At 40.9% G+C, this 13,228-nt stretch overlaps 1 protein-coding gene and 1 long non-coding RNA gene across 4 annotated transcripts in view; one reads left to right on the top strand and one right to left on the bottom strand.

Moving 5' to 3' along the window:
• LOC116706955 (uncharacterized) overlaps positions 1–510 on the bottom strand; it is a 12,493-nt gene extending 11,983 nt beyond the window's left edge. The window contains exon 1 of the long non-coding RNA XR_004336377.1: positions 500–510. This is a non-coding gene — a long non-coding RNA (uncharacterized LOC116706955). The remainder of the gene's footprint in view (positions 1–499) is intronic.
• A 3,162-nt stretch (positions 511–3,672) lies between these two features.
• Positions 3,673–13,228, top strand: part of glra3 (glycine receptor, alpha 3) — a 75,949-nt gene continuing 66,393 nt past the window's right edge. For 2 of the 3 annotated variants that reach the window (XR_004335709.1, XM_032540104.1), the window contains exon 1: positions 3,673–4,186. Coding sequence is in view for 2 of the 3 variants with exons in the window: in XM_032540104.1 (XP_032395995.1) it covers positions 4,122–4,186 (65 nt within the window). In the remaining variant the exon portion in view is untranslated. The remainder of the gene's footprint in view (positions 4,187–13,228) is intronic. The other variant, XM_032540117.1, reaches the window with a different exon arrangement.

The raw sequence follows: 13,228 nt of genomic DNA, 5'->3' as shown, positions 1-13,228 counted from the left end.
AGATGGTGATCGACTTCAGGAGGAAGGGAACTTCTCCGCAGCCCCTTTGCGTCCTGGGAAGAGACGTGGAATTGGTGGAGGAGTACAGATACCTGGGTGTCAACATCAACAGCGGGCTGAACTGGAAGATCTGCACTTCTGTTTACAAGAAGGAGATGAGCAGACTCTATTTCCTGAGGAAGCTGAGATCCTTCAACATGTGCAGCAGAATGTTGTAGATCTTCTACCAGTCTGTTGTGGTAAACTCATGACCATTTCTCTGCTTCTCTTACAGTCCAGTATGGACCACCCCACCAGAGCATCTCTGGATTGGAGGCTCCATCTTGGCCTCTCTGTCCACCTTCCAGATGATGTGGATCAGCAAGCAAGAGGACCATGGGTACGGCCTTCACAAATCCTTCTAAGCAGACTGTTTCTCCTTCCCCTCCCCAACCAAAACCCAAAAACTTCAGCTCTGTGGTAAACAACCCCACCACATTTTGCATATATTTGCAAAAACAGGTTATTTACTGTTCTGCAGTTGCATCTGGGGATTCAAAAAAATTTTATTTTGTTTTGTTAGAGTCAATTCAACTGGTAACTACATAGTTCAGACATGTATTTGCCTCTGACTGCTGCCCAGTGTTTGGCGCATGTTTAGACATCGTTGTAGCATTGCTTATATGTCAATTTTCTGTTCTTTTGTACTTTCAGACTTAAAAATATCTTGGTCCTGATATTTGTATCTGTATAATATAAAAATAAAAATGTATTACTTTTGTACATGGGCTAAAGTCAATTATTTGGAATTTATTCAATTCAATAGCATTTATGTAAAATATTTAAAATAGTTTGTACAGCCAATGCCAAATAGTGTAATATATTGTGAACCCCAATTGCAGTAAAACTAACACAACAAAACAATTATAGTATAATTTAGCAAATTGCAATTACAACACAATTACTGTAAGGGTATTATACTGTAAAACTAAGTTACAGTAAGGGTGTTATACTACTGTAAAACTAAGTTACCGTAAAGGGTTATACTACTGTAAACTAAGTTAACAGTAAGGGTGTTACTACTGTAAAACTAAGTTTACAGTAAAGGAGTTATACTACTGGAACTAGTTAGAGTAAGGGTTTATACTACTGTAAAACTCAGGTACAGTAATGGTGTATTACTACTGTAAAACTAAGTTTACAGTTTTTTAACACTTTAAAAAACATGTACAGTATGGTACTGTAATCGGGTAGTTACAGTAATTACAAAGCAGTAACAGACATATACGAAAAAGTCTAACAGTGGGGGGATACACTCTGTTCCCACTCGGGATAGATAGACTTAGCAGAGGCAGGGACATGTAGACCAGAAGGGGGAAATACCACATATTCCCCCAGAAAAGCACCCTGCTTATAACCAACTTGGACATGTATCAATGTTACTAAGATTCTTTAAACACTTAGCTGTTAACTAACCTTTGAATTATGTAACAGGTGGGTGTTTACAGCGTTCGCGGCCCAGTCCGTCATGGGAGGAGGTTCGCGGGGTCGGGGCTTGTTCACGTGCACTCCATTTCACGTTGATTGGGATGTATGAAGGAAAGGTTGCACATTTTGGATTTTCTGTGCATATGTACTTTCACTAAACTAAGTTAGAGTAAGGGTGTTATACTACTGTAAACTAAGTTCGTAGGTGTTTACTACGTAAAACTAAGTTACAGTAAGGAGTTATACTACTGTAAAACTAAGTACAGTAAGGAGTTATACACGTGAAAACTAAGTTACAGTAAGGGTGTTATACTACTGTAAAACTAAGTTACAGTAAGGGTGTTATACTACTGTAAAACTAAGTTACAGTAAGGAGTTATACTACTGTAAAACTAAGTTACAGTAAGGAGTTATACTACTGTAAAACTAAGTTACAGTAAGGGTGTTATACTACTGTAAAACTAAGGTACAGTAAGGGCGTTATACTACTGTAAAACTAAGTTACAGTAATGATGTTATACTACTGTAAAACTAAGTTACAGTAAGGGTGTTATACTACTGTAAAACTAAGTTACAGTAATGGTGTTATACTACTGTAAAACTAAGGTACAGTAATGGTGTTATACTACTGTAAAACTAAGGTACAGTAAGGGTGTTATACTACTGCAAAACAAAGTTACAGTAAGGAGTTATACTACTGAAAAACTAAGTTACAGTAAGGGAGTTATACTACTGTAAAACTAAGTTACAGTAAGGGAGTTATACTACTGTAAAACTAAGTTACAGTAAGGAGTTATACTACTGTAAATCTAAGTTACAGTAATGGTGTTATACTACTGTAAAACTAAGTTACAGTAAAAGAGTTATACTACTGTAAAACTAAGTTACAGTAAGGAGTTATACTACTGTAAAACTAAGTTAGAGTAAGGGTGTTATACTACTGTAAAACTAAGTTACAGTAAGGAGTTATACTACTGTAAAACTAAGTTAGAGTAAGGGTGTTATACTACTGTAAAACTCAGGTACAGTAATGGTGTTATACTACTGTAAAACTAAGTTACAGTTTTTTAACACTTTAAAAAACATGTACAGTTATGGTACTGTAATCGGGTAGTTACAGTAATTACAAAGCAAGTAACAGACAAATATACAGAAAAAGTCTAACAGTGGGGGGGATACACTCTGTTCCCACTCGGGATAGATAGACTTAGCAGAGGCAGGGACATGTAGACCAGAAAGGGGGAAATACCACATATTCCCCCAGAAAATTGCACCCTGCTTATAATACAACTGTGGACATGTATGCAATGATATACTAAGATTACTTTAACACTTAGCTGTTAAGCTAACCTTTGAATTATGTAAGCAGGTGGGTGTTTACAGCGTTCGCGGCCCAGTCCGTCATGGGAGGAGGTTCGGCGGGGTCGGGGGCTTGTTCACGTGCACTCCATTTCACGTTGATTGGGATGTATGAAGGAAAGGTGTGCACATTTTTACACGTGAATATTTCTGTGCATATGTACTTTCAGGCTTTGTGCGTACGCCATCTTTGCAGTCAGAAGGCCAATTAATACACCGATGGCTGCGTGGGTTAGGGTGCGCAAAAACTAATAGCTGAGAATGGATGGCTGAACATGAATACTGTGTAGAAAACACGTTGTGTTTTATGAGCATACATCTCTGTGTTCCACCTGGTTTTGTGTTGGCATCCACTTCTGATAAACCGTGTAGAAGTTGTAGCTCTTCGAACTTCCCAATGGTAAAGACTAAAGAGCACAATGAGCCTCACACAGTTCACCCAATACGTCCTCACAGGCAGACCAGAGTCCCCATGTCTCCGCAGAGCCAAAGTCCCGGAATTACAACACACAGCCTATCATTCTCCCAGCAGTCTCCTCACAGACTCAATGTAGGCCGACACCTGTCCACTCTGGCCTCAGGGTGCTCTAGATGGAAATCTGAGCTTTAATCAGCATCCCCACCCACGCTACCGCGGCCCCATATGGCAAACTATCATTAACATCTAGCCTACTTCACAGCCACATGCGGCTCTCTGCATCCTGCCTAACAAAGCAGAATAACAGACACAGATGGAGAAAGAAACCCAGGGTAGAAAAAGAAAAAGGGAAAGGAAATGATGAGGATCTACAGAGAGAGAGAGAGAGAGAGAGAGAGAGAGAGAGAGAGAGAGAGAGTTAATAACGCATGGCTGGCTGTTTCATTTGATCCAGCTCGCTGGGCTTCTAATTCCTGCTGCGAGTCAGCTGGAAACATTAAGAGCCAAGCAGATGATTGGCTGAGCTGCCACTCGGCCAGTCCGGAGGGGGCGGGTCTCTGTGCCCCCGCGCCGTGCTCCAGCCACCGGAGCGGAGCGGCGAGGAGCGGAGAGGAACAGCTGGCCTCAGCCTCCGCCTCCGCCTCCCCTGTCACTGACCTGTCTATCCATGCTCTCTCCTGGAGGACGCTAGCTGCGCGCTGTTTTCCCTGACAGGGATGCCAACCGACGGAGCGCACGGAGGTTTTGGACTTCCTGTTGCTACGGTAACGGTGAGTTGCCCTCCGCTTGTTGTCTGAGCACTACGCTGGAGCGCGAGCGCTGCTCGTGGTGCTGAAAGCTTCGCGAGCCGCGAGGAGAGGAGACGAGCAGAGGAGAGATGAGGAGACAGCAGCTGTGCGTGGCGGGCTTTTTACTCGCCTGGAAACTAGTCCACTTCCTCAGGTAAGCCCCTGCTCATTCTTCAGCATCACGCACGCGCATACTCCATCTGGAGTAGCCCCCTTGACCCTAACCCCGGACCATGGATCTGCTCGGTGATATCAATGCTGTGGCCGAGGCCGGGCTCAGGAACCGGCTGATACTGTCCACTTGGAATGATTTTTAACAAATATTTAAATTTACACTTATACACTGTAACTTTTTTTGCGTTTTTATTTCTTTTCCTAATTACCATTGAAAATACTAAGGGTGGGAATCACCAGATGCCCCCCCCCATACGATATCATCACAAAACTTGCCATGATATATATTATTGCAATTTTAAACATATTGCAATATTCTGTGATATATTGCCATTTAGAACCTTTTTTCCAACTTCTACGTTTTTTCCAATTTCAAATGATGTCCCCAAAAGGAAACTTATCAACATCTGGTTCATCTAAAAAGAAACATTTCTCTGTTTTTTTTCATCTCAAGTCAATGTTATGGCTGCAAAATGGGACAAACTGACCAACACATACATATAATAAAAGATCCATATTTGGCGCCTGTGTATTATTACAGTATTGCCACGGAAAATATCGCAGTACTATGCTGTATCAATTTTTTTTCCCACCCCTAGAAAATACTTACTCATTTAGTTTACTTCATGGATTTTACTTGATTTGTATATGTTTTTTTCACTTACAATTATTGACTTGTTGGCTATATTAGCCCTCATACATAACCTATCCTGTCGTTATAACATCTACATCTTACATCTTAGAAGTTATTCGCTGTTACATAATGTTCTTATTCAGTCAGTTTATAGGTTATGTTTATATTTTATAGTCACAGGCAATATTTTAATCAGGATCTACTGCACTGCTCACTGTTTCACCCAGTTCACCATAGTAGCTCACCTTATCATGGTCATTGCATTTCTGTGGGTGATTTTTTTTTCATTTTTAATTTTTAATTTTATTTTCATTCTTAGTTATATACTTAGGTATATGTATTTGTTGTGTTATGGTTCTTTTGCTACTGGATGCCTAAAATTTCCTTCGGGATGAATAAAATATCCATCCATCTATCTATCGATCGATATATCTATCTATCTATCTATCTATCTATCTATCTATCTATCTATCTATCTATCTATCTATCTATCTATCTATCTATCTATCTATCTATCTATCTATCTATAAATAATAGACTACCATCGCTCCATCTAAATATTGTTGTCCCAACTCTTGAGCAGGTCTCTCATGTCCAGCTCTGTCTCCCCAGCGCTGTGTAGTAAGGTCTGGCTACACCACAGATGCATTCTGGGATAGCAAAAAAACGCTGTAGGTTGTTGGTAGGGCTGCGTAATTAATTACATTTTAATCATGATCACAATTTTGCTCTACAATCAAATTTATTTTTTTTATTTTTTATATAATGCGTAATTTCATAGAACATTCCTTTTTTTAATTTATTTTTTTGCAATCTACGGCTTCGTAAACCCCTGTCTGAATGGCCAATCAGTGGTCCCTCACCACAACGTATTTTCTAGATGGACAGTCCCGAGGACAAGGAACGGGACGTTTCACACAAGTGCAGCTTAGTTTCTAGATGGGACGTCCAGAGGACAGAGAACGGACGTTTCTACACACGAGGTGCAGCTTAGTTTTCAGATGGAGACAGTCCCAGAGGACAGGAAACGGACGTTTCATACACACGAGGTCAGCTTAGTTTCTAGATGGAGACAGTCCCAGAGGACAGAGGAACGGGACGTTTCATACACACGAGGTGCAGCTTAGTTTCTAGATGGAGACAGTCCCAGAGGACAGAGGAACGGGACGTTTCATACACACGAGGTGCAGCTTAGTTTCTAGATGGAGACAGTCCCAGAGGACAGAGGAACGGGACGTTTCATACACACGAGGTGCAGCTTAGTTTCTAGATGGAGACAGTCCCAGAGGACAGAGGAACGGGACGTTTCATACACACGAGGTGCCGCTTAGTTTCTAGATGGAGACAGTCCCAGAGGACAGAGGAACGGGACGTTTCATACACACGAGGTGCAGCTTAGTTTCTAGATGGAGACAGTCCCAGAGGACAGAGGAACGGGACGTTTCATACACACGAGGTGCAGCTTAGTTTCTAGATGGAGACAGTCCCAGAGGACAGAGGAACGGGACGTTTCATACACACGAGGTGCAGCTTAGTTTCTAGATGGAGACAGTCCCAGAGGACAGAGGAACGGGACGTTTCATACACACGAGGTGCAGCTTAGTTTCTAGATGGAGACAGTCCCAGAGGACAGAGGAACGGGACGTTTCATACACACGAGGTGCAGCTTAGTTTCTAGATGGAGACAGTCCCAGAGGACAGAGGAACGGGACGTTTCATACACACGAGGTGCAGCTTGTTCTAGATGAGACAGTCCCAGGACAGAGGAACGGGACGATTTCATAGCACGAGGTGCAGCTTAGTTCTAGATGAGACCGTCCAGAGGCAGATAGGACGTTCATACACACAAGTGCAGCTTTTTCTAGATGGAGACAGTCCCAGGACAGAGAACGAACTCTCATACACACGAGGTGCAGCTTAGTTCTAGATGGAGACAAGTCACCAGACAGAAACGGACATTTCATACACACGAGGTGCAGCTTAGTTTCTAGATGGAGACAGTCCCAGAGGACAGAGGAACGGGACTACTCATACGCACGAGGTGCAGCTTATGTTTTCTAGATGGAGACCGTCCAGAGACAGATGAACGGGACGTTTCATACACACAAGGTGCAGCTTATTTCTAGATGGAGACAGTCCCAGAGGACAGAGGAACGGGACGTTTCATACGCACGAGGTGCAGCTTAGTTTCTAGATGAGACAGTCCCAGAGACAGAGTAACGGGACGTTTCATCACACAAGGTGCAGCTTAGTTTCTAGATGGAGACAGTCCCAGGAGACAGAGGAACGGACATTTCATACACACGTTAGCAGCTTAGTTTCTAGATGGAGACAGTCCCAGAGGACAGAGGAACGGACGTTTTACACACAAGTGTGTAACTTCGCTTACCCCCATTCAACCCGTGCTGGACCCATTCATAATGAGTCAGCTGTCTCTCTTTGAGTATGTCCATCGCACCCCCCCTCTCTCCCAAGCTCTTTCAATCAGTTATTGAAAACAGAGGAAGAAGCTACAGAGATACATTAAAAAAATACATATATAAATATATATATATATATATATATATATATATAATATATATATATATATATATATATTTATAATATATAATATTCTACGCTAGTTATTTAAGATAGCTAATTTTCATTTCAATGTGTTGCAGCTGTATGTATGTACAACTTCAACATAAGAAGAATATAGCACAATATGGATGTGAGAGCAGTTATAAACCACCTATGTGACAATACAATTTAGTTTTGCTTAAAATCAACAAATAATCGTGATAAGTAATCGTGATCACAGTATTAATCAAAATAATCGTGATTACCATTTTGGCCATAATCGTGCAGCCCTAGTCGTTGGCATTTCTGTCAACCAATCACAATGGTCTTGGGCGGCGCTAAGTTCTGGGCGCAGCGACGGTGGCTCTGCTCAATAGTGTTGGGAAGGAACTTGTTTTGGTGGAACATCTGCGCCCCCCAAAAGAAAACACCACGTACAATAGTTTATCAATTTAACTGTTGACACAATACAGTAACATCAGCTATTTAAATTAGCTGGATACAGAGTTAAACCTCATTGGCTCTGACCAGTGTAGACCTACTTTGTCCACAGCAATCCCAGCACTCGGTCCCAACATGTCCCATTTGGAGAGAAAATGCCCAAAACGTATGTGTTTCCGCTAGAAAGGGGGGTGAATGAACGTCAACAGTATAACATTACCTAAGTGAAACAGCGTGTCCTTTTCAGCAACACTTTATTTGCAATCGTGTCGGAAAAGCATCATTTCTTAAAATTACATTCCAGGATGTAACGTTGGTGTCCCTTTTATGTTTAACTAGGTTTAGTGTGTCTGTCTGAAAGCCAGCCAGTCTCTGGAGCATGACTTCGAGGTCCGTGGATTTGGAGGTTCTGGCTGAATGTTGTTTGCATATCTGCTTTAAAGGTCCCATGGCATGAACATTTCACTTTGAGGTTATTTAACATTAATATTCATCCCCCAGCCTGCCTATGGCCCACCAGTGGCTAGAAATGGTGACAGGTGTAAACCGAGCCCTGGGTGTTCTGCTCTGCCTTTGAGAAAATGAAAGCTCAGATGGGCTGATCTGGAATCTTGCCTCTTATGAGGTCATGAGGGGCAAGGTTACCTCCCCTTTCTCTGCTTTGCCCACCCATGAGAGAGAGACATCATGGTTTTCAAACGAGTAACGTTCCCTCCCCCCCTCTCTCCCTCCCTCCCTCTCCTCTTCAAAAGCTACAGAGTCAGAAATGGAACATCCTAAGGAAAGCTCATTGGGTACTGGCTCTAGTGGCTGGAATTCAGCACCAAACTCCATCAGAATTTTGGGAAAGAGACTTCAGTTTCAGTATTAGGGGACCACTAAGGTCTATATAAAAGAGACTTCAGATACAGTATTAGGGGACCACTAAGGTCTATATAAAAGAGACTTCAGATACAGTATTAGGGACCACTAAGGTCTATGTAAAAAAGACTACAGATATAGTATTAGGGACCACTAAGGTCTATATAAAAGAGACTTCAGATACAGTATGAGGGACCACTAAGGTCTGTATTAAAGCATCCAAAGAGAACCATGTCATGGGACCTTTTTAAAGTAGAAGGTTTTAGCTGGACAGATGAAGACGTTTCTTTCCCCAGACTGCTGCATGCAGTTGACCTCAATCTCATCTTCAGTCCCTTTGAGGACCTGGCCTACAAAGAGATGGCCATCATAAGAAAGAATGACAAACTTCCCCCGTAGCCCATCAATGTTCTCCTTTTGCTGGTCCTCGGCTAAGGCCGGTCTTTCCTTTCCGGGACCATTTTTGAAATGGACTTCTTGCGGGCTGTTATTTGGCTGTTTATTTCATTATACCTTTAAGGACGGGGAGATGGAACGGTAATGCCTCATCATACTTGCCACTGTCGTCCACTTGTCCAACCTGTTGGTATTCAGCATGTAGCTCAACCAGCGTCTTGGTAGCTGTATCCGTCTTGCCAGGTAACAGTTGGCTGTTCTCATCCTGGCAGAGAAATGAAGTCCCATTTTGGCACCCCTTTTCTGGAATTTCTTATTTCCATTGGTAGTTTTCATTCTTATGGAAACCTTTCTGCTATTTTTACCTTGCCACTTGTTGCTTCAATCTTACGGTTTGCTTTCTTAGTTGCTCATTTTTTTCAAATATCTCTTCTCTTTTAAGAAGATCAGCATTGGTCCTTGCCCAGTAGCGAGCTGCTTTTTCCTTAATTGATGAAGGCATCTGCAACGGTAAAACAGTCAAAATGATGTAATAATACACTTTATATTAATCTTGTACAATTTCTAGTAATACAATGTTCTATTTATTTTCTTAAATATACAACAATGACCAACATACGTTCCTTTCATTCGGTAAAACCAAAACGTTGGTATTACTGAATGACACTTTGGTTAGTTAGCTAGCCAGCTAGCAAAAGGACAATCAAATACTTTGCATTTAGTTCAGGTTTTAATATTTAGGCCTTTGTTGAGAGCAGGCTCCTGGTGCCTGCACAGCCCACAAAACATCCCTAAAAAGCAGAGCAATCATTTGTCATATTTGCTAAATATAATATATAAAAATATCTACTTGATTTATTCTTTTTCTTTAATTGGCTTACCATACACACAACATGACATAACACAATATGATCACGTGATCATAACACCTAACATCACCTAACAGGTGAAACTCCAAAAATTAGCATATGGTGCAAAAGTTCATTCATTTCAGTAATTCAACTTAAAAGGTGAAACTAATATATTATATAGACTCATTACATGCAAAGTGAGATATTTCAAGCCTTAATTTTGTATCGTTTTGATGATTATGGCGTATAGCTTATGAAAACCCCAAATTCAAAATATCAGAAAATTTGCGTATTACATGAAATCAATAAAAAAAGCATTTTAAATACAGATATGTCAGCCTTCTGAAAAGTATAATCATGCATATGTAGTCAGGACTCAGCATGGATGCTATCAGCCTGTGGAAGACCAGGATGCTACAGTAGCGGCCATCAGCTCTTCTGCATTGTTCGGTCTCATGTCTTTCATCTTTCTTAGATTCTCTATGGGGTTCAAGTCAGGAGAGTTTGCGGGCCAATCAAAGCACAGTAATCCCATGGTCATTGATCCAGGTTTGGTACTTTTGGCCGCGTGGGCAGGTGCCAAGTCCTGCTGAAAAATGAAGTCAACATCTCCATAAATTTGCTTTCATCAGAAAAGAGGACTTTGGACCACTGAGAAACAGACCAGTTCTCTTTTTCTTTAGCCCAGGTAAGACACTTCTGACGTTGTTTGTTGTTCAGTAGCGGCTTGACAAGAGGAATACGACACTTGAAGCCCAGGTCCAGGACCCGTCTGTGTGTGGGGCTCTTGATGCAGTAACTCCAGCCTCAGTCCACTCCATGTGAAGCCCCCCCTCACATTTGAATGGCCTTTTCCTGACAATCCTCTCCAGGCTACGGTCATCCTGGCTTCTTGTGCACCTTTTTCTTCCACACTTTTCCCTTCCATTTAACTTTCTATGAATGGGCCTTGATATGGCACTTTGAGAACATCCAACTTCCTTTGCAGTTACCTTTTGAGGCTTTCCCTCCTTGTGGAGGGGGTCAATGAAGGTTTTCTGTCAGGTCAGCAGTCTTCCCCATGATTGTGAAATCCACTGAACCAGACTGTGAGATCAATTAAAGGCTCAGGTTTTTGTTTTGGATTAATTAGCTGATTAGAGTGTGATACTTTGAGCCTACAATACTAAACTTTTGCACCATATGCTAATTTTCTGAGATTATGAATTTGGGGTTTTCATAAGCTATACGCCATAATCATCAAAATAATATCAAATAAAGCCTTGACATATCTCACTTTGCATGTAATGAGTCTATATAATATATTAGTTTCACCTTTTAAGTATAATTACTGAAATGAATGAACTTTTGCACCATATGCAAATTTTTTAAAATTTCACCTTTAATAATCATAATAATGTCAAGAAGAAACATGAAAGAAAACGGACAAAAAGAGGAATAAAATTTTTTTAATTTAATTAAGGAAGCACAAATGATACAGATATTAACTTCATTGTGTGTGTGTGTGTGTGTGTGTGTGTGTGTTACACTGAGGCATAACGATCCCCTCTGGGTCTAATCCGTGATCCATTCCAAGCCTTTGGTTGTGGATCCGTTGATTGACACTTGAGTTACCTTCCATCACGCATTGTGAAGCTCTGGGCTTATGACATTTTGTCTTGTCAAAAAGTTAAACAATTGGTTTCCCAAAGGCTTGAGCAAGATTTAGCATAAAACAGATCAAAGACCCCAAATCTTCTTAGAGGGTTATGGATGGATTCACAGACGAGATTTAACAGGCTTATAGTTTGTCATCCAAAGTGAGCTAGACTGGATCTGCCTCTAGTTTGGCATTCATGTACAATACTCAAAACCTTTGTTTCTCCATATTTTCCCTCTCCTTGTTTTTGGTCTGTTTCTTTGTCAGAATGCAGATGGCCACTGGTCATAGTATTCAGACGTCCTGCATAATGACCTGTTTCAGGAATTGTCCTAAGTTTGCAGAATGCAGAATGCACCGCGTAAGCACACAAACACAACTGTCTTTCCTGAATGTTTTAGTTTGTCCCTCGTCCCCTCTCTCCATCACAAGCCATGTTAAGCCTCTGGCCTAAACGGAAGCTTTTCTGGTCTGTTTCCCATCGTGCTAAATGCTGTTTCGGAGGGCTGTGTACCCACAAAAACATATTAGGCAATTATTTGTAGACAGACATCTTATGACTATACATAGAAATTATGAAATGTATTAACAAAGATAAGTAATCAAGATGAGAAAGCTGTCAGTCAAAAGGAATGAAATCAGTTGGCTGTCTCTTGATACTGTGTTGTTGACTATTCCTCTGAGTGGACTCTTGTGTTCTGATGTTATATAAAGCTTTTTACAACAGCCAGAGACACGTTACAGAGTTTTATTCCACCTATGAAATTACATGTTTATTTCAATGGGTTCTGACCGCATGCTTTTTCTCCTTTTTTAAGCATCCTTTCTAATAAAAGGCTTCATACTTGCTATGAAGTAGTACATGCAGTACTTTAGAGCAAGTGTGAAGCTGTGTACATACTGCAATACGTCACGAAGGTACAGTTGAAACTAGAAGTTTACATACACTATAAAAAGACACACATGTTATTTCCTCACTGTCTGACATGAAATCAGACAATCACTTTTCCTGGTTTATGTCCGTTGTCCAACTTTATTTATATTTGCTAAATGCCATAATAAGACGATTTATTTAGACTATTTTTGTATTACTTTTGTCAAAGTCAGAGGTTTACATACATTTCATTAGTATTTGGTCCCATTGCCTTTAAACTGCATGACTTGGGTCAGACATTTTGGACATGGATTGGATTGGCAGGAATTTCGGCCCATTCCTCCCGACAGAACTGGTGGAAATGAGCCACGTTTGTTGGCAGCCTTGCTTCAACATGCCTTTTCATCTCTGCCCATACATTTTCAACAGGATTGAGATCAGGGCTTTGTGATGGCCACTGCAAGGCATTGACTTTGTTATCATTATCGTCATTATTTGTACCCAGTTTGGCAGTATGCTCCCAATTCCCATCGGCGTCCAAGCTTTAACTTCCTGGCTGATGTCTTGAGATGTCGCTTCAGTATTTCCTCATAATGTTCTTTCCTCATGATGCCATGTATTTTGTGAAGTGCACCAGTCCCTTTAACGACATTAACCAGGAAAAGGGATTGTCTGATTTCATGTCAGACAGTGAGAAAAAAAACACGTCTTTTTATATAGTGTATGTAAACGTCTGGTTTCAACTATAAGTATATATATATATA

The sequence above is a fragment of the Etheostoma spectabile genome, chromosome 2 (genome assembly GCF_008692095.1).
Source record: "Etheostoma spectabile isolate EspeVRDwgs_2016 chromosome 2, UIUC_Espe_1.0, whole genome shotgun sequence".
NCBI classification, from domain to species: domain Eukaryota; kingdom Metazoa; phylum Chordata; class Actinopteri; order Perciformes; family Percidae; genus Etheostoma; species Etheostoma spectabile.
This window is presented reverse-complemented; position numbering and strand designations above follow the sequence as displayed.